The sequence below is a fragment of the Apis mellifera genome, linkage group LG12 (assembly GCF_003254395.2).
Source record: "Apis mellifera strain DH4 linkage group LG12, Amel_HAv3.1, whole genome shotgun sequence".
Lineage (NCBI taxonomy): Eukaryota > Metazoa > Arthropoda > Insecta > Hymenoptera > Apidae > Apis > Apis mellifera.
The window spans coordinates 1,481,221-1,504,120 of record NC_037649.1 but is presented as its reverse complement, the minus strand read 5'-3'; the positions used below and the strand labels follow the sequence as shown (position 1 = coordinate 1,504,120).

At 25.9% G+C, this 22,900-nt stretch overlaps 1 protein-coding gene across 17 annotated transcripts in view; it reads right to left on the bottom strand.

Moving 5' to 3' along the window:
• LOC726032 (protein unc-80 homolog) overlaps window positions 1-22,900 on the bottom strand; it is a 54,587-nt gene that overhangs the window by 31,081 nt on the left and 606 nt on the right. For 12 of the 17 annotated variants that reach the window (XR_003305836.1, XM_026444214.1, XM_026444216.1 and 9 more), the window contains exons 2-21: window positions 22,123-22,208; window positions 21,917-22,019; window positions 21,071-21,119; window positions 20,223-20,249; window positions 18,714-18,734; window positions 17,769-17,914; window positions 17,537-17,684; window positions 15,928-16,159; window positions 14,541-14,626; window positions 14,375-14,458; window positions 14,248-14,298; window positions 13,101-13,228; window positions 12,707-12,955; window positions 11,966-12,141; window positions 11,683-11,846; window positions 9,403-9,545; window positions 7,445-7,474; window positions 2,186-2,315; window positions 1,909-2,100; window positions 1,687-1,828 (exon numbers count right to left, since the gene is read on the bottom strand). Coding sequence is in view for 16 of the 17 variants with exons in the window: in XM_026444214.1 (XP_026299999.1) it covers window positions 1,687-1,828; window positions 1,909-2,100; window positions 2,186-2,315; window positions 7,445-7,474; window positions 9,403-9,545; window positions 11,683-11,846; window positions 11,966-12,141; window positions 12,707-12,955; window positions 13,101-13,228; window positions 14,248-14,298; window positions 14,375-14,458; window positions 14,541-14,626; window positions 15,928-16,159; window positions 17,537-17,684; window positions 17,769-17,914; window positions 18,714-18,734; window positions 20,223-20,249; window positions 21,071-21,119; window positions 21,917-22,002 (2,284 nt within the window). In the remaining variant the exon portion in view is untranslated. Of the gene's footprint in view, window positions 1-1,686; window positions 1,829-1,908; window positions 2,101-2,185; window positions 2,316-7,363; window positions 7,475-9,402; window positions 9,546-11,682; window positions 11,847-11,965; window positions 12,142-12,706; window positions 12,956-13,100; window positions 13,229-14,247; window positions 14,299-14,374; window positions 14,459-14,540; window positions 14,627-15,927; window positions 16,160-17,536; window positions 17,685-17,768; window positions 17,915-18,713; window positions 18,735-20,222; window positions 20,250-21,070; window positions 21,120-21,916; window positions 22,020-22,122; window positions 22,209-22,695; window positions 22,715-22,900 lie in introns of those variants that run through there. The other 5 variants (XM_026444204.1, XM_026444209.1, XM_026444207.1 and 2 more) reach the window with 5 other exon arrangements.

Below are 22,900 nucleotides of genomic sequence, written 5' to 3'. Positions count from 1 at the left end.
CGAGATAGACTATTTATTATATTATTTATTATAATGTGTTTATGTAGATTTCTATTTTTAGTTGGATTTTATAATATTCTATGGAATATCTAAAACAAATGTCAAATTGAAAAAGAATTATATTATATATTATATTATTTATTATAATATATTTATATGGATTTCTATTTTTAGTTGGATTTTATTTGAAAGATTTAATTATTGAGTATTCTTTTTCTAGGGAAAGAAATTATTTTTGTATGGTAATATATATTTTGAATAATATTAGTAATAACAAGAGATTTTATAATAATTAATTTAATTTATAAAAAAAGAGAATAATATTAGTTATTTAATAATAATATTATTATATATATTTATATATATTATATATTTATTATTATTTAGTAATATTAGTTAGTTATAATAATTTTAAATATATAGTAAATAATATTATTTCAAGATAGAATATACAGTGAGTAGTCATCAATATTCTATGGAATATCTAGAACAAATGTCAAATTGAAAAAGAATTATATTATATATTATATTATTTATTATAATATATTTATATGGATTTCTATTTTTAGTTGATTTTATTTGAAAGATTTAATTATTGAGTATTCTTTTTTTTAGGGAAAGAAATTATTTTTCTATGGTAATATACATTTTGAATAATATTAGTAATAACAAGAGATTTTATGATAATTTAATTTATAAAAAAGAGGATAATATGGATTTTATTATTTAATATTAATTAGTTATAATAATTTTAAATATTTAATAAGTAATATTATTTCAAGATAGAGTATACAATAGTCATCAATATTCTGTAGAATATCTGAAATAAATATCAAATTGGAAAAGAATTATATCTATCTATATCTTTTGTAATTTTATTATATACAAAATGTTTAATAAAAAGATATATATATATTTCTGTTTGTTTCAAGATATACTATTTATAATATTTACTATAATGTATTTATGTGGATTTCCATTTTTAGTTGGATTTTATTCAAAAGATTCAATTATTGAATATTCTTTTTCTAAGAACAGAAAATTATTTTTCTATGGTAATATACATTTTGAATAATATTAGTAATAACAAGAAATTTTATGATAATTTAATTTATAAAAAAGAGGATAATATGGATTTTATTATTTAATATTATTAGTTAGTTATAATAATATATAGTAAATAATATTATTTCAAGATAGAATATACAATGAGTAGTCATCAATATTCTGTGGAATATCTAGAATAAATTGGAAAAAATTATATCTATTTATATCTTTTATAATCTTATTATATACAGAATGTATAATAAAAAGATATATATATATATTTCTGTTTGTTTCAAGATATACTATTTACTATAATGAATTTATATAGATTTTTAGTTGGATTTTATTCAAAAGAAAATTTAATTATTGAATATTTTAGGGAAATAAATTATTTTTCTATGCTAAATTTAATTATTATTAGAACAATATTAACTGTATTATATACATTTCAAATAATATTAATAATAACAAGAGATTTTATGATAATATTATGGATTTAATAATATTATTGTCAAATTGGAAAGAATTATATCTATTTATATCTTTTGTAATCTTATTCCATACTGTATATATGTATATTTTTTTATTACACATTCTATAATAAATTCTGCAATAAAATATATATATATATTGTTTTACCTGCTATGCTGCCAGTAATTTCGTCTCGAAGGCACTGCTTCATCACGCCCATATCTATCAAAAGCTCGACCAGATTTAAAATATTCTCGCACACCCTCAAAGTACAACAATTACTGTCCCGCAAGGCGACCGAGTGAACTGCCTAATAAAGAAAGACAACTTTAAAATATAATTCCACAAAAAAAAAAACTCGACGATCAAAACAATTGATGGAAATCCTACTTTTAGGACGACTTGAAGATCGATGTCTCCCTCCTTGGTGATGTAACAACAGGAGCCAGGCGCTTCTGGTATCTCGTCGCTCGCGTAAGTGATGTTGGAGTCCGTTTGAGATCGCGTGAGACTGGGTTTCCTCTCCGAATCTAAACGACTACCGTGCATACTGATCACGTCTAATTGGCTGTCGATCGAACCCTGATCGAAAGGAAAACGGTGAAAAATCGGATCGAAGAATTTTGAAAAATTTTGAAAATTTCTTTTCTCCCCTCCTCCTCTCTACCTGTCGTTTCATGAAGTCTGGGGAAGGGGTAGGCGTGTGCTCCGTAACTGTGATGATTGGGTTCGGCGCTGTGTACGATTGACTGTAAAATCGACTTTGTTTCCTCTCTATTCGAGTATCGCCAACGTACCTACAACACGAGATTGGTCAGAATCTTGGTGGCACGCAAGACATATGCAGAGATATTTATTTTGCATTTCGATTCTCTTCATGCCATTTCATGGACATTTTGTGAGTCAAGCGTTACTACTGTTCGACCTCTAAGGTTCTTATCTACTTTGGTGCGTTTGCAGCATTCCACGTTGCATGCTCGATGTGCTCCTCAACTTTTTTTAATCTTTTCATTTTTTTTTATTATTTTTTTTTAATATTGTGTATATTAACTTTGCTCGATTCTTGCGAATATTTCGATGATTTTAAGGTGGTTAAGAAGATCGAAGAATGCGGGGAATGTAATTTACAAGGGGGAGTATTTGTATCTTTGTGAGATTGTGCAATTTATAATGAGACACTGCCCTCCTTACGTGTGTTAAAGTGAATTACTACTGAATCGTTGGAAAATTATTGGTAAAAAATTAGTTGTGATAGTGTAAAATTAGTTGTGTTGTTTGAAATAAATTTGAATGTGTTTGAGAATATTGTATCATTATTTGGATATTGTTGTGTTCAACTTATGTATCTGTATTATATCTTATATATAAAATCTGTATGTATCTTATGTATGAAATCATATCATTCAAAATATATGTATAAATGTAAATTTATATTGGTAGAAAATTGCAAAATTGAATATTTTTTCCATAAATTGTTATTTACTTGAAATAAATTTACAAAATTTTTCCATTTGAATATGATCAATTATCAATATGAATATATAAAGAAAAATGTTTAAATATTTACAGTAAATGTGCAAAATATATATAAATATATATTTTTGTGAAAAAATTCTATTGCTAATATAAATTTCTCGAATGTTTCAAAATCCAGGAGAGAAATAAGGAGGGCAGGACAGATCTGAGGAATTAGTTGCGTGAGGTAAAAATAAAATACGAAATGAAACTTTTTGATTGAATTGAATTTTCAAGAAAATTTATATCGAAAATTATATCTGTAATTAGAATACAGAATGATCCATTTTATTCTGAATTATTACCCGTTTTTAAAAAGTTTTTCTCTTCAGGATAGGATTAAATGACGTAAAACTTTTTAATTGAATTATACAAAAACTAATAATATAATTCGAAAACTGTTAATAATAAAATTATCGTTGTTGTAAGATCTTTTAATTATTGCATTTATAAAAAATTTTATATTATAAGATTTATTTAGGATCGTATTACTTTGTAAAACTTATTAAAGAATTATGCAAATTTTCATTATTTATTTAATAAATTATTTTTACTGTGAAAAAAGAAAATCATACTTGTACAAATTAAATGAAATGTAAGATACGAGATTAATTTATCGTTAGCCATAAAAGGGTTGATTTTTTAGTGTTAGTTGCTTTATAAATTAAATTCTAAGTGGAATCACGTGGAAAACTATAGATTTATACATTAATAGAATAATTATTTCTCGATGAAAAAATTATTTTGAGACATTGCATAACATTACATAATATTTGTGATATGTAATTATTTGCAAGACATACATTATTTTGCGCATTGCAAAATTTTAACCATCGATGACAATATAATTACGATATTATTTTATTTTAACTATAAATATTTAGCGTATGAAGAGAAAAATGCTTTGAACTTGACAATCTCTTTCGAAAAAATCTCGTCTTACTTATTAAAAGAAGTGAAAATAATTTTTAATCAACGTGATACTAAAAAATATTAGCAAAAAATAGCTAAAAGAGTTCCAATCAATTCCAAATCTTAAAAACATATCATAATGTCGAAAATATTTTTGCACTTTTCTAAATATATAATACGTTCTAAAAACTATCACGAATTGCTCTCGAGAGATATTTGAATGCTAACATATTTTATGAAAATGGATGAGGTACTCTCTTATTTTCATTTTAATGAAATAATTTTTGCATAAAATGAAATTTATATCCGTTAATTTCATATTTGCAAGTTGAAGTGAATAAATTGCAGATTAAAGGGTTAATATCTTTTTAACGCATTAATCTGAATAATATTTCACACAAGTGTCAGGAAAGCTGTGTTTAATAATTACTGTCTATTATGATTCATTAATCTGCAGCAGACTATCTGATGTATTCATCATCGTTACTCCTGTTTTACCTAGGTACCTTTTATAGTTCACCCTTTTTTCTCGTTTCACCTCTCTACATTTCCTTCTCCACAGCAATTCTTGATGGGTTTCAAAGCGTGATTAATGTTTCCTAACGGTTCACCAAAAAACCATGATTGCATTCAATTTTTTATATAAGAATAAAATTTCAATTAATTCCTTTTTATTTAAGGGGATATCCAAGGCTTATCTAACAGATTGCTATTAATCATTTTTTGAAAATTTTGTAATGGAAATATGCAAATTTGGTACAGCTAATCTTGCATACAAATATATTACAAAAGACAGACACACAGAATTTCAGTGAAAGATAATCTATATGAAATTAGAGTTGAAAAATATGTGTATATTATTTTTTAATAATTTAATATATCTCATCTTCAAATATATTAAAAAATATCATAGGATTTTATATTTTCAGTGAAAATATAAAATTGCAAAATAATTTATATGAAATAGAATTGGAAAATATGTGTATGTTATTTTTTAGTAATTTAATATATCTAATCTATAAATATATTATAAAATATCACAGAATTTTATTTTAATGAAAAATTATTTATATAAAATTGGAGTTAAAAATATGTGTCTAAATTATTTTTTAATAATTTAATATATCTCATCTACAAATATATTAAAAAATATCATAGGATTTTATATTTTCAGTGAAAATATAAAATTGCAAAATAATTTATATGAAATAGAATTGGAAAATATGTGTATGTTATTTTTTAGTAATTTAATATATCTAATCTATAAATATATTATAAAATATCACAGAATTTTATTTTAATGAAAAATTATTTATATAAAATTGGAGTTAAAAATATGTGTCTAAATTATTTTTTAATAATTTAATATATCTCATCTACAAATATATTAAAAAATATCACAGGATTTTAAATTTTCAATGAAAATATAAAATTGTAAAATAATTTATATGAAATAGAATTGGAAAATATGTGTATGTTATTTTTTAGTAATTTAATATATCTAATCTACAAATATATTACAAAATATCACAGAATTTTATTTTAATGAAAAATTATTTATATAAAATTGGAGTTAAAAATATGTGTCTAAATTATTTTTTAATAATTTAATATATCTCATCTACAAATATATTAAAAAATATCACAGGATTTTAAATTTTCAATGAAAATATAAAATTGTAAAATAATTTATATGAAATAGAATTGAAAAATAAGTGTATATTATTTTTTAGTAATTTAATATATCTAATCTACAAATATATTACAAAATATCAGAATTTTATTTTAATGAAAAATTATTTATATAAAATTGGAGTTAAAAATATGTCTAAATTATTTCTTAATAATTTAATATATCTCATTTACAAATATATTAAAAAATATCACAGGATTTTAAATTTTCAGTGAAAACTATTGCAAAATAATTTATATAAAATTAGAATTAAAAATATGTGTCTAAATTATTTCTTATTAATATAATTTAATATATCTTATCTAGAAATATATTAAAAATTTCACAGAATTTTCAGTGAAAAACATGAAAAAAAAAATAATTTATATAAAATTAAAGTAGAAAAATGTGAGTAAATTATTTCTTAATAATTCATTATTGCTTCGATTAAATTGTCAAGATCAAAGCATTTTTCAGGTTACTATTTAAATATTTACAAGTGAAAAATAACAATTAAATAATCACAATTTTTCTTATTCATATTTTTCGTCTTATTCCATCATATAGTATTCTCTTTTCAAATTTCTTTCAACAATTATTGCGAAAATAATCAAATATCCTCAATAAGTGTGCTGTGAAAAGGTATCACTAAAAATAACAATTCTATTTTCATGAATTCTTTTAAAAGGAATGTGTTGACTGATGTCGAATCAATTTCTGTTTTCGTAGAATAGCTTAATGATGATGATCATGATTAGGAAGTAGGAAATAATAAGACGAGGGTGTTCAAATTTTCATGCGAAAAACGAAATAAAGCGATTTAACGATAGAAATATAAGAATGCAAGAAAACGATGTCGAATAATGTCGAAACTTTCAAAAAATTATTACTGCAATTCGATCATATTAAAATAGATATAAATAACAAATTAAAGTGTCAATAAAAGACATAACGTAGTGGCAAGAAAAATTTATTTGGAATCATAAAAAATTATATCTCGAGATACAAACAAGATGACTCGTGCAATTTCGAACAATTTACAAAATTTGCCAAAATTTAAAATTATTTTCTTTCTCACAACAAGAATATGAGAATCAATTTTTGAATGAAAATTTTATACGTTTTTTAACAAATTTAAAAATAGTGACACGAAGATAGAGATGACCAACTTAAATTCAAATTGCTAACTTAATAAAAAATAAAAAAGAAAATAATCCACAATTTTTGAACACACATATATATATATACCAATTCTCTCAATCACACAATTTCATCAAATTACACGATTCACCCTGTTCACCCAATGAAACGAATAGTAACGCACTTCGCCAGAAGATGGATTTACACCTCCTCCTCCGCTTCATCTCTCGCCTTGTTATCCAAGACACTGACAAATTTCGAGAGAGAGAGAAATAGAACGATCGACACGTTTCCTTGCGTATCCCATTTCACTCCTCCCCTTCATCTTCACCTTCATCTTTCTCGATACAACAACAATAACAACGAATAAAATGAACAACTTTAACCTAACCCATCCTCTGACGAAGATACGAACGACAAAAGTAAAAAGGAAAAGGATCGATCGCGTTTGTCCGAGAGAGAAAGAAAGAGAAAGAGATATATATATATATACTTTTCAGAGAAAAGAAAATTGTTTATTCCGTTGTTTCTGGCCAAGGCGGTTAGGGCGTGGTATGTGTGTGTATGTATGTGTGTGTGTGTTTAAAGGATAATTGTGCGCCCTACCGGAAAGCAGGAAGCTCGTAAAAGAAGCGTGTAAACCGAGCTGCAGTACGGAACTTCCTCCGAGTGACGTTGATGACTTACCCTCCCGCGGTCAGCTCGTTAATCAAGCAGCTGAGTACGAGTTCAGGGGGTGAAAAGGCGAACGAGAGAGAGAAGAGAGAGACACACAGAGAAACATAAGTTTACGCATAAGTTTTGTAAACGAGGGATTTTCTTTTTTTTTTTTTTTCTTTTTAAATCAAATTAAACGCAGTAGTGGGCAAAACTGTGTCACTCGAATGAACGTGTAGGCAGATCCTTTGGCGCGGATATAAATCGAAGAATTTATATTGTATAATATAATACCTTTTTTTATTATTTGAAATGTATTTACAAATTTATATTCGTATTTCTTTTTATTTATTTCGTATAAAATTGATTTGAAAATTTATGCTTCTTAAAAGTTAGTCTTATGGAGTTTTTGTTATTCGAAAATGTTCAGATTATTTGTAAAATTGGGAGGGAAATTTGAATTTGCGATGATGTAAATTGAATAAATGGTAAAGTGAAGAAATTGTTTTAAAGAAAGCCAATTTGATAATGAATATATTGAAATTATTAGAAATTAGATGGCAGAGAGATTGAAAGATTTGTTCGTTTAAAAAATTGAATTAGTATAAATATTATATATTTTTTCCTTTTGAATGAATTTAATAAAATTTTTATTCTCAGATATAAAATATTTTGAATACTTTTGAGAATAATTGGAAAAGTTTAATGAAAACAGCATTAATGTGTTAAATATGTAATACATATTTTCAGTTACTGGTTAAATTTAAAAATATTTATCCAATTATACAACGTCTTTTCTTTATTTCGTTTAAAATATGTTTACAAATTTATAATTTAAAAACGTGTATATAATTTTTAAATTAAAAATTAATCAATTTGATTCACGATTCTTCGATGTATATTCATCGTGAAGAATCTATCCTGTTCATTAGGATAACATAGTTTTGGGATAATTTATCAAAAATTCAGTTATACAGTTGGAAAATATGTCAGTGTTGGGTAAAAAGATGAATTTCTCTCTTATAATATATAAGATCTGAGCTAATAATACAAGCTGCAGAACAATGCACTTGCAATCTTTCTAAACAAACGTTTCAATTATCATAAATTGAATATATATGTTAAAAATAAGAAGAATAGATGAAGGCTGAAAAATTCGCCTTGAAATTATGCTTATATAAATATGAAACATTGTAATAATATCAATAATAAATTTAATATAATTAATATAATTTCTAGTTTATTCTAACTCTATTTATGATTTATGATTATTGTGCTAATAATAATTAAAATAAATAATTAAAATAAGCGTGATACATTACATTTTTACCTACGAATGTTATATAAGAAACTATCATAAAAGCCAAAGTGGCATCCATCTAAATTACATAATTAAGATAAACGTAATTAATTATTATATTTAATAAATAAGAATATTTTACCAACCCTCTATGATTGACAATTATATAAAAAAAATTTCCTTCTAATAAATGAACAAAATACATTGAATCTAGATAACAATGAATGCTGACAGATGCCATTTTTCATAATATAATATGTATATATATATATATATATACTACCCAACACTGATTAATAATCTACATTCGAAGAGAAAAATTAATTGTCTAAAATGCTTGTTTCTTACAGCGTACAGTAGTTTAAGCATTGCTATATTTTTTCCAAGAAAATTGGAAATTTTCAGTTTCATTTTCATTGCTCGAATTTAATTGGCAAAATTGATTTAAGATTTAAGATATCGCACGCACATACACAAATAATATCGATGAAATATTGATCAAATACATTTGTGTTTGAAAAATTTAAAAAAAAAATATAAAATTGTCAACGATTGAAAGGATCGTCGTTTAATGTGTATGTAAGTACGAGTAAAAGAGAAGAAAATAATGAAAAGAAAGAAGAAATTTATATAAAATAGAATATTCTGAGATGGATTTAATTTTACTTGCAAGCGTGTGTTCCCTTACCTTAAACTTGGCATGCTTTTTCCTTTTATCAGATTCGTTGGGTGCTTCATATGATCGACGTCCTTCGCCTCAAAAATTTTCGACATCGTCGAGGTCGGTCTCGTTAAATTATCATCACCCGTGTCGAGGCTCCTATGGCTGTCCTAGAAATAAAATTTAAACGACTTATTTAAAGTTAAATTATTTAATCCTCTAAACACTGTAATATTATAAATCGAATAATTTAAAACAAAAAAAAAACTTTATATTATTATTAATTATTACATTTTGGACGAATAAATTCTAAAGTGAATTTTTATACAGTTAAAATGCGTTGTTATCGAATACACTTCACGTCCACTCACAGGAAATTAATTAAGAGAAACTTCGTAAAATTTTCGTGACTTAAAAAAATTTTTTTGTTATCAAAATCTATTCGAAAAATAGAGAAAACCATATTATTGAAATCAATTTTTGTTTTATCCCGATATCTCAAATAATTGTCGAGATATAAGAATTCAAAGTTTTCATAGCGTTTAAGACAGTGCAAGTGAATGAGCGACATGATCCAGTGACGTTTTTCTTTCCTGGAAGTGCATGCTATCTTTTTCCAAGAATTCTGTCTATCGCTTGCCTGGAGTTTGGGATAGATCAGTGAGGCGGAGGTGCGAGCGAGAGATCCGAGTAAAGAATAGGAATGGAATTGTAAACGATCGAAAATTACTTTTCTCTTTATACGACGATATTTCGGAAACCGGAAGTCGTATCGAGATAAACGAAAGTGCGTTTTAAAGCAGAAAGTTCTGCGCTTCTAACGATCTTTGATTCGTCGATCAAAAATCATTATCTTCGGAATTATAACGATACAAATTTTTCCTAATTTTAATAGAGTTTAATAAGGTTTAAGGTATACGAAAATTACTTTTTTCTTTATACGACGATATTTCGGAAACCGGAAGTCGTATCGAGATAAACGAAAGTGCTTTTTAAAGCAGAAAGTTCAGCGCTTCTAACGATCTTTGATTCGTCGATCAGAGATCATTACCTTCGGAGTTATAACGATACAAATTTTTCCTAATTTTAATTAGAGTTTAATAAGGTTTAAGGTATACGATCGAAAATTAGTCTTCTCTTTGTATGACGATATCTCGGAAACCGGAAGTCGTATCGAGATAAACGAAAGTGCGTTTTAAAGCAGAAAGTTCAGCGCTTCCAGCGATCTTTGATTCGTCGATTAAAAATCATTATCTTCGGAGTTATAACGATACAAATTTTTCCTAATTTTAATAGAGTTTAATAAGGTTTAAGATATACGAAAATTACTTTTCTCTTTGCACGACGATATCTCGGAAACCAGAAGTCGTATCGAGATAAACGAAAGTGCGTTTTGAAGCAGAAAGTTCAGCGCTTCTAACGATCTTTGATTCATCGATCAGAGATCATTATCTTCGAAGTTATGACGGTTCAAATTCATTTTATTTTTAATAGAGTTTAATAAGGTTTAACGTATACGATTAAAAATTACTTTTGCTTTATAAGAAGATATCTCAGGAACCAGAGGTCGTATCGGGATAAATGAAAATGCGTTTCAAAGGAGAAGGTTTTGTGTTTCTAACGATCTTTGATTCGTCGATCAGAGATTATTATCTTCGAAGTTATGACGGTTCAAATTTATTTTATTTTTAATAGAGTTTAATAAGGTTTAACGTATACGATTAAAAATTACTTTTGCTTTATAAGAAGATATCTCAGGAACCAGAGGTCGTATCGGGATAAATGAAAATGCGTTTCAAAGGAGAAGGTTTTGTGTTTCTAACGATCTTTGATTCGTCGATCAGAGATTATTATCTTCGAAGTTATGACGGCTCAAATTTATTTTATTTTTAATAGAGTTTAATAAGGTTTAACGTATACGATTAAAAATTACTTTTGCTTTATAAGAAGATATCTCGGAAACCAGAGGTCGTATCGGGATAAATGAAAATGCGTTTCAAAGGAAAAGGTTTTGTGCTTCTAACGATCTTCGATTCGTCAATCAGAAATTATTACTTTCGAAGTTATGACGGTTCAAAGTTTTGCTAATTTTAATATACTTTTAGTGGGATAAGGATATTTAAAAACTTATTTTTATTCGAAGAATCCTTTAAATACTTGTCATTAATTTGTGCCGTTTATGTGAAATACATGTAATATCAAAGATATGGATTTACATGAAATTCTATGGTTTATTAATTATGAATCAAAGAATGAATTAAAAGAAGAGTAAAAATTTAAAAGTTCGCCATATATTTCATCAATTACCTGGTCAAATAACATTTTCGAATCCTCCTGGCCAATTTTTTCAAGCGCCTTTTCGGATTTTGACAACAACTTTGTCTCAACAAATGCTTTAAGATCAGCCATTTTCATTCTCTTTTTCGACTTCTCACTGGCTCGCCTCGTATGACTCGTGTCGCCATCATGGCCTAAATTGGGACACGAAAAAAAAAAAAGAAAAACATGAAACACAAATAAAATAAAAATCGTGAAATTTTTTATTTTCATTTAAATTTTCATTCTATTTTCTCTATATTTTCACACGTACCAGTCAGCAAGGAAACATCTCGAACTTCCGGCACTTCCATGAAATCTTTCGACACGTCCTTTTTCTTATTTTCAGGACTTTGATAAATCGAAACTTCTATCTTGGGTATCGGTAAAGAATTACTACGTCGACGTGGCATTTGTTGTACAGATGTCTCTTCGTTTATCATGCGTAATCTATTCACCATTTTTCACGATTAAAACGAGAACTATAATTCAATTTAATATTTCAAGGACGACATTTTTCGTTGAATGAAAATATTTTCCATTTCTACAGCAATAACATTAAATACTATTAATATTAAATATTAATATTATATACTATTGAATTTAATAAAATTAAATATTAAATACTATTAAATTTTAAATGAAAAAGATAAATATATATATAAAGTATTTAAGTTATTTAAGTATACAAATCTTTAAAGCTTTATTAATCAAAGAATAAATCTGAATATATATCTTATCAAATACAGTTTATTCAAACAAATTTATCAACATCATAGCTCTGAAGCACTGAAGAGAGAAAAGCAATATCTACTTACAAAAAAATTTTAATTCTAAACTTTAGAATTAACACAATGTTAATTCTTTCTAAAAAAAAAAAATCCTCAAATATGATAAGTAAAATACACTTTCCTCAAACAAATTCAACTCTCAATTATTATTTTCACAAGTGAAGAAACAAAACAAGATTCGTGCAAAATTAATTATCTTAATCAGCCCAGTATATCATACATGCCTATGGTATAAAAATTGTAGAGCCCAGTGTACACCTTCCTCCTGCCATTGGGGAACAAAAAGGCACCTAAGCACAGCCACGTCGAGGAAAGTAGCGGCTCGAACGTCTGCATCGATAGCGGGGCAGCTGCTCGTTAATCCTCCAATGCTCGAATCACCGGGACCTCGTTGGGTGAGAGATCCTTTCGTTTTCGACCCGTCCATTGTTTCTTTCTCCGTTTTTTGATCTTCCTTCTCTCTCTCTAGACCTCTGCCAATCCAATTTTATTTGACAAAATTTAAACAATTTAAAATATTAAATTATTATAATTATTTGATAAAATAAAAACAATTTGTGATGAAAGGAGTATGGGATATATAATAATAATAATAATATTATTATTGGAAGAAATTACCCGATGCTCGACGATTTTTCTTGATATTGTCTCGTGTCCAGTGCCGAAATTGCTGTGACTTGTTCTATCCTTAATTTGGAGAAACCTGTCGTCCTGCCCATCGCCACGTGAAATATACTAGCCTCACCCTGAAATATAATAGAATATAAATATAATATAAATATAAATATAATAGAATATAATAGAATATAATATAATAGAATATAAATATAATAGAATATAATAGAATATAAATATAATAGAATATAATAGAATATAAATATAATAAAAATATAAATATAAATAAATATAAATATATAAAATAATATATATATATATAAAATAAATATAAATATAATAGAATATAATAGAATATAATAGAATATAAATATAATTATAATATATAATATAATATAATAAATATAAATATAAATATAATAAATATAATAGATAATGGAATCCAACGAAAATTTTGTTAACCTTTAATCATTTTTATGCAAAGTATTTTAGATTGAAGAAAAATTGAAAAATTTTTATAATTGAAAGAAATGTTAAATGAGAAGGAAGGAAGAATTGAAAGGAAGAATTTTAATATCCTACAAAATACAAGATATTAAAATCTACTAAAAATATTTGAATGAAAGTAGAAATTGTAAGAAATATATCTTTGAGAATAAATATTATTAATAAACAATAAATAAGTAATAAATAATACGGATTTTAATACAATTTTATTATTTATATCTATTTTCAGAATGTTAAATAATATTTGTAAGGAAGAATTTTAATATCCTACAAAATACAAGATATTAAAATCTACTAAAAATATTTGAATGAAAGTAGAAATTATAAGAAATATATCTTTGAGAATAAACATTATTAATAAACAATAAATAAGTAATAAATAATACGGATTTTAATACAATTTTATTATTCATATCTATTTTCAGAATATTAAATATTTGAATGAAATAATAATGAAATAATGAAATAACATTTGTAAGGAAGAATTTTAATACAATTTTATTATTTATATCTATTTTCAGAATGTTTGGCTGTATATAAATATAATATAAAACACAAATCATTCCCAAAAAAAAAAGAAGGAAATATGAAAAAATGGAATTTTATTCGAATCAAAAAAAAGAAAATTCCGTATTTTTCTTACCCCATCAAGCGCTTTCTCCGATTCGCTGAGGGATGGTAACCTGAAGATCATCTGGTACACATTATACACGTTATTTCATCGATCAAATCAATAAGAAAGGATAGTTCATAGTTTAGAGTTTACTCACTACGTGCTCGTCCTCGGTACCAGAGCTCTCCTCGGGGATGGTTTCTGGAAACACGGTATCCTTTGGCGACGATACCCAAATATTCTGGAAGGGAATATATTGAAAATTGATTAAAGATTTTTTATATTTATACCGAAGTCTGATTTTTCTTTTTTACATCACTCACGTCTTCGTCCAATTGTTTGGTCGACGGTTTGTCCGAGCTTTGATCGGAAAACGCGCTGACGGATTGACTGGGCGGGCTTTCAATGTCTAATAAGCGAAATATAATAAATTTGTTTCAATCTTGAAAGGAATAAATTATAAAATATTTTTGGTTGCTTTGAATAATAATTTTTCCAAATGATTGATTACTTATTTTGTTATATTATTGACTTTCTGATATAATATAATAAATTTGATTCCATTTTGAAGAAAATAAATCATAGATAAATAAATTATATTTTTGATTGTTTTGAATAATAATTTTTCCAAATGACCAATTATTTAAATATAGAGTTTATATGTAATTTTATATGTACATGTGGATAATGAAAATGAAATTTATGACTGGGTGAACTTTTAATAAAATATAATAAATTTAATTCCATTTTGAAAAAAATAAATCATAACAATATTTTTGATTGCTTTGAATAATAATTTCTCAAAATGATTGATTATTTAAATATAGAATGAGTTTAGTAATTTTATATGTATATGGATAATGAAAATGAAATTTATTATAAATTTATGATTTTTTGTTGGATTGATTTTCAATATAATGTAATAAATTTTATTCCATTTTGAAAAAAATATTTGATTGCTTTGAATAATAATTTCTCCAAATGAAAATTATTTAAATATAGGATGAATTTATAGTAACTTTATATGAAAATGAAATTTATGATTTTTTTGTTGCTTTATATTATTGATTAAGTGGACTTTCAATATAATATAATAAATTTTATTCCATTTTGGAAAAAATATTTGATTGCTTTGAATAATAATTTTTCTAAATGACCACTTATTTAAATATATAATGAGTTATATACAACTTTATATGTACATGAACAATATGAAAATGAAATTTATGATTTTTGTTGCTTTGTATTATTTATATTATTGATTGGATAGATTTTCAATATAATAAATTTGTTCCATCTTGAAAGGAATAAATCATAAGGATATTTTTGATATTAATTAATTATTTAAATATAAGTTGAGTTTATATGAACAATATGAAAATGAAATTTATGATTTTTTATTGCTTTATATTAGTGATTGGGTGGATTTTCAATATGATAAATTTGTTTCCATTTTAAAAAGAATAAATCATAAGGATATTTTTGATTGCTTTGAATAATAATTCTTCCAAAATAGAGATAAAAATAGAATAATATCCGTTGAACAAATATTAAATTTGTAATAATTTTCTTGATCATTTAAAAAAAAATGCAAATTCTATTTTAAAGAAAAAACTCTCGTAATATATTCTCATATTCAAGCTAATTGCCTACAATAATTAGCGGAAACCGCAGAGCATAAAAATAGCATGTTAACGTGAATTTGTTTACTTCTTCCGACAAACACGTCATCCGACATTTGATGCTGCTTGTAAGTCTTGAAAGATCGGCTCCATAAAGCTTGCGGTTTAATCCGACAGTGTGTGGTGAAGCAAGGTGTATCCGGGTGGCGGCACTCGTACATAGCCGACCATATTTTTAACCCGTTCTCCAATCGTAGATTCGTTTTAAAATCGATATCTTTTAGATGATTGCACAGCGGTGCGAAAAGGTAGACGAATAGCTGAAAAGAAAAAAGAAATTTAAATTGATATTTATAAATATTTCGAATCATTTGAAGATTACTTTTATTGCCTCGTTTTGCGTGTAATATTTAAACTGGCAAGCTAAATATAAAAAAATGACTAAAATCATAAAACTCATAAAGTTAATATAATTAAACCATGAAAATAACAATTAAAACTATATTAATTAAAAAATATTACTTATATTAAATTAATACTTATATACTACTAATATTACTTATATAAAAAATATTACTTATATTAATTAAAAAATATAAATTCATTCAATTCAGTTAAAAGTAAACGAATTTATTAATAAAATAATTATAATTAAATTTAAATTATTTATTCTTTTTAGAAATAATATAAATAAATAAAAATATATGATTAGAAACATTATAAAATTATTAGTAAATTAAATCTATTATTCTTAATTTTTGATGACCTAATTCATAATTCATTCTTAATTCTTCTTCAATAATGATAAATCCAAAACTAATCCACAAATAGAAAAGACTAAAAAAATTAAGAATAATAAAAATATATTAATTTCATTATCAATAATATAAAATAAAACTGTAATAATTAAAAATTCAGTCAAAATTAAAAAACTTAAAAAATTAACATTATAATATAATATAAAAAGTAATAAAATTATCAAAAATACTAATTTAGCTAAATAGTTTAAATTAAAAAGGATTATGACAATTTTTTTGCAAAAAATATTCGTTTCAAAATAACGTGCATATTTTAAATTATATCATAACATTATAATATAATATAAATGTAAAAAATAATAAAATTATCAAAAATACTAATTTACCTAATAGTTCAAATTAAAAAGGATAATGACTATTTTTTGCAAAAAATATTCGTTTCAAAATAACGTGCATATTATAATATAATATAAATATAAAAAATAATAAAATTATCAAAAATACTAATTTAGATAAATAGTTCAAATTAAAAAAGATTATTACAATTTTTTTGCAAAAAATATTCGTTTCAAAATAATATGCATATTTTAAATCATAATATTATAATATAATATAAATATAAAAAATAATAAAATTATCAAAAATACTAATTTATCTAATAGTTTAAATTAAAAATATTATTACAATTTTTTTGCAAAAAATATTCGTTTCAAAATAACGTGCATATTTTAAATCACATCGTCTCTTTTATTATTAAATAAATTACAATATTTCTATTTATTTATTCTTCTATTCCATGATTGCAAGCGAGCAATCATTCACTTACTATAATAATAAAACCAAATAAAATTTATTTTCTCTCCCAAAAATTTACGAAGCACTTTTTCAAAAATTCAGAATTTTTTAACGAAAGTAAATCACTTACAATATATTACTTACACTCATAGTGGGTATAGAAAAGAGATAGTAAAAGGGATTCCCAGGGTCGGCGTCTGTCTCGGCGCATTCTTCAGCAGCGTCGAGTAATATCCAGTGAAGGATATACAGCAGAGTCGTCTCCATCGCGCCGAGCGTTTGAAAATCCTTCCTTAATGATTAACGAGAAGAAACAGATAAAAGGGGCGGGGAAAAATGGGCAAAAACGGGCGCGCATAAAGATAGACAATCTCACCTATTGTGGAGAAGATTGGCCGTGGCGTGGAGGACGTAGGGAAGAGCCGCTTGTATCAAACGCCATCGTGGCACCGTGCCCAGTATCAGGCTCAAAGAGCGTGTTAAATCATTGTGAAGATTCTGAACTAACACCTTCTCCAGAGACTATCAACGAACAGTCGAAAGTTTAGCTTTTAACCTTACCGATTCGAGCCATTGAATTAATTATTTCTCTCTTAAATATATATATATATTTTCCTGTTTCTTTACAATTCGAATTATATTCAATATTTCGATATTTTTTCGTGGCTCGAAAATTGAATACGAAGTGAAAAATGAAATATTAAAACTTTGGGACGAAAATTTATGATAAATCGAAATACAAGTATGTATAATCTCTTTAAAAGTCTATATTTGAATTTTCATTCCCGAAGAATACTTTCCAATACTTTTCTATTCTAATAATTTAGGTTACATTTTGATAAAATATCATCATGTTGCATAATCATATTTTAACCTTGAATATATATACGTATATATATATGTATAAGGGTAAATATAATACGTATAATTACACTGAAATTCATTTGAAATAATCAATTGTATATAATAAAAGTATCGGTAAATTTATTTTCATCGAGGCTCTACGCAAGCGACATCGCAATACGCAACACTTCTGCGCATCCGGCTGAGCGTTCTCGCTCTTTCGCTGTCTCGCTCTATCTAACGCAATCTTAGAATGCTTATAACTCCTTAATTAAGCCTTATCGGACATACGCGTATTCGAACTTTTTTCATCGTTTTCGTGTCTAGAATATGAAAACGTCCAAAGGTGTCCTATATATATATTTATGTAATTTATATAATTTATAAGTTAGAGACTTTTATAAAGAAGAAAATTTTAAGAATATTTTAAGAATAATCAAAATCGTGAATTATATGATGATACTTTTGTAATACTGACCGTACAAGCTTCTTTGGTCTCCTTGTGAGGGCGCGTGAAAAAACGGGGAATCAAGATTAATGTTACAAAATAATATCGATCGCGGAATAAATTTAATACAGGAAGTCAAGTAAAACAGTGAGAAAAATGAATAAGAGGAGAAAGAATACTTGCATATTAAGCAAAGTAGATGATGCAAAATAAAATTGTATTGCATCTCGTAATAAAAAAAGAAAAAGAATTAGAAAAATATTATTAAATTGCTTGCAATTCTATCAGATATTCTTTAATAAGAAATAAGAATATTATGTCAGTCACAATGTGAAAATTGTTGATATTATTATTTCAAATTTTAAATTGTGAAAAAGATAGATAAATAGAAAAGAATTAATATATCAGTTTGTGATATATCAATTATTATTTAATTCAAAGCTGTATTCTACTTATATAAATTTAAACTTGATACTAAAGAAAAAAAAGCTACACAAAAATATTCAACAAAGAAAATTGAGAGATATTGAGAAAAAATGAAGCAAATGTTAATATTTGTACGTGGATTAGCTTGGAAAATTAATGCACATTTGTATTATTGTAATTCGAAAACGAAAGAATAATATAAATAATTACTATGCATTAATTATATAAAGATTCGTTTTTTCTTTTTCATTACAATGGCGACTTATACTAAACACGCCATTTTATCATCAACCACTCTCATTCTATTGAAAAGTTGAACAAAATTTCACTTGATCTCTAATTTGATCTTACTTTCTTTCTTTCTTAAGAGACACTATTATTATTCACAGACAATAAAGTGAAAATAAGAAAATAAAGAAACGATTATATTGAAGATTGAACGAAAAATAATAAGAAGGATATATTTCAAATGTATCTTCAATTAAATGATCTCTTTATAAAATTAAAGACGAATTAATCTTTAGTTTCACATATTTTGGAATAAAAGATCAAAATTGTTTTCTTTTCTTCAAAAACCAATTCTCAAAACTGTTTATATATATAAAGATGAATCCAATACCATATAATTTTCAACTATATTATATCATAATAATTATATAATCACATAATAATTTAAATTATTGTAATATTGTTCCAAGTAACATTGGAACTTTTTATTACAATAGATAATATAAATTGGAAGAAAATATATAATTTAATTCATATAAAATCATATAATAAATATAATTTAATTACATTAAATTATTCGTTATTCTGATATTCTCTAACAAATTTCTACTAAAAATAATACTTTTTTTCCTCTCCCACTCCAATTTCCTTTTAAAACAAATACTTCTTTTCGTCTTCAAATCCCTGCCCAAGTGTGCATCAATTTCCAGCCTTCACAGAGAAAGAATCATGCAATAATAATATGTGTAATATACAATTTTACAATCAATCAATATTAAATTCCATTTAATAGTCGAATAATCAGAGAGTAATCAGAGAAATATAGAATTATGCAAACAGGTTGGCAAGCAGCAATTGGGAGCAGGCAGGTATCAGCGAACTTACATGATGGCCTGGCGCGTGTTGACAGAACTGCAGGTGACACGTGGAGGCGGCAGCGTGGAGGAGGTTACATTGTTAGTGCAGGTCGGATAGGTATTGGAAAACAAAAGGCTGACGGGATGATTGATAAGGATTTTGCACGGCATGAAATCCTTTTTCTTTTTTTTTTGCTGCGATTTTCAAATCTTCGAATATTGTTATTATTATTTTTGGATTCCATGAGTGCAAAAAAGAAAAAAATAAAGTTTCCATGATAAGTCAAATGAAAATTTCCTTGTTGACAATTGCAATTTAACTCATTTCATTCAGACTTATCGTTTCAGAGACGAAATTTTAAATAAATTAATTCGCGTTAAGAGATTGTTAAAATTTGAATTTTTTTAAGTTTCCCTGATAATATAAACTTTTTCCTTTTGTTAAAAATTAAAGTTTTATTTCTTCCTTGAACGAAGGATATTCAAATTCAACCCGAACTCGCTTTCAAAATTGTTAATATCGAATTTAATACTAAAAAAAAAAAAAAAAACAAGGCATATAAACGAAAAGCACAACAGGTTCACAATCACGAAAGCGAGAAATTTGTACAAAACAAATCCTCCATTTGTTAAAAGCATTGTATCTACAAATTTGAAATATTTTTTTTCCTATAACCCGTGTCAAAAATATCTCTGTACAAACTTTGAATAAAAAAATCGTATTACAAATATAATTTATCACTAAAATAAATTAATTTAACAATTCGTACAATTCGTGTACCTTTTTCACTTTCAGATTTTTCGTTAACGAACGAACATACACGTTCGTGTGTTTTCACGAAGATTAAAAAGAAACGAAGGTATATGAATTTTTACCGTGCAGGATGCCTCGTGAAGTTTGCCAAGTTTCGCACGAATGAACGGCCTGTAATGTGCAAATTACGTATTCTGTACAATTGTGTAATATGGTTAAAAATGGCGTTTAATCGAGATAATGATAATTTCGATTATGGAAAATATTGTTTATCATCGAGACTGATGATTTCTCGACATATATAAAAAGTATTTGCAACGCCAATATTTTATTCTTGTATATTTAATTATAAAATGTATGATTATTTGATGTCAAATTTTTTGTAAATACTTTTCATAGACGAAAAAAAACGCTTTCACAAATATCCGGATATTTTCCTCTAGATAAAACTATTTGCTTGGTAAACGAAAGATAAGTAAAATTGAATCAAGAAACAATGATTAAAATTACAAATCGTATGTTATGCACATCCACATGTCATATACGTTACTACACCATTAATAGATTCGATTTTAATTGGTAGACTTTAATAGAATCATTTTTTTACTCGATAATTATATAGTATAATTATATAGTATATATGATATCAGTCATAAATTTACACTCAATGAATTAAGCAATCGGAAAGAAATACCGCTTCTTACACAACTAAAGAATCCTCCCCTTATGTAACTCGATTATTCATCTATATAAATCAACGCGAATTAACATTCCATGTGTCCTTCTGCGGATAACTTCAAAATTACGAATTACATATACCCCCTCTCCTCCTCCCCTCTTTTTGTTTATCCGGTTATTTCTGCGCGGTGAAATTTTTGCAATAAAGTCGCGACAACAACATAACAATCTACTTCACTCAATGGTGAGAATAATAAGTTATATATATATATATATATATATATAAGTACCTCAACTGTCTCCAAAGGAACATCTGAACAGGGATGGGCAAAGCCTGTTCCTGTACGTTTCCATCGAGGGACCGACGTTTGTGCATGTTTTCGGTAGAAACGTCTAAAATCATTTCATTCTTTTTTTTTTTTGTTTTTTTCTCATAAATTTATCATTAAGATATCCGTGAGCGTCGTAGGGGAGTCTAGAAGCCACGTGTCCTCACCTGAGAATGGCAAATACTCTCCCGTTCACTTCCCAGCGACATCAGCCGTTCTTTTCGTGTTACTCTGAACGCACGTTAGGCTCACCCTGTCATCGCATATAAATCAATTAGGGGAGTGTCGTTCGCCATCTCGAATCTTTTTTTTTTTTTTTTTCATTCTAGCTTCGATCGGATCGATAGAAGTCGAAACAATTCCACGATTTTTTTGTATTTCGTTTCGCAGATTGTAAATTTTTCATACGTTCAAATTTTACTGTAACTGTATATATTTGATAGAACGAATAATTTTAAAGAGAATAAATATAAAAATAATTCAAGAGAAAAATTGTTGTAATTTATTAGGAAAAAAAAATAATTCTATTAATAAATTAATAAAAAGACAATTATCGTTATTATAATAGAAAATTGTTAAAAATAAAATAATTACTATCTCTCCGTTCCAAGCACATTCGAGACATTCAATTTAATTTCGAATTCATTTATTATTCGTTGCGCGGAATGGAAGACAGAATGGAAATTAAACGAACAGATTGAACTTGCAGATAAAAAAAAAAGAGAGAGAAGAATACATACGTTCACTACACTAGTTGTCAGATTCTTGGTCGGTAATGTGGAATCAAACACGTGGAAACACGTCGTTTCACGATCGTGGCCTGTTATGCGCAAAAAAAAGAAAAAAAAAGGAAATTGCTTTTATCACACCGAATAAAGACTGACAGAACGTAGAATAAAATCGATCGTTCTCGATGAACACGTTTGAAACAAACACCAAGAAATG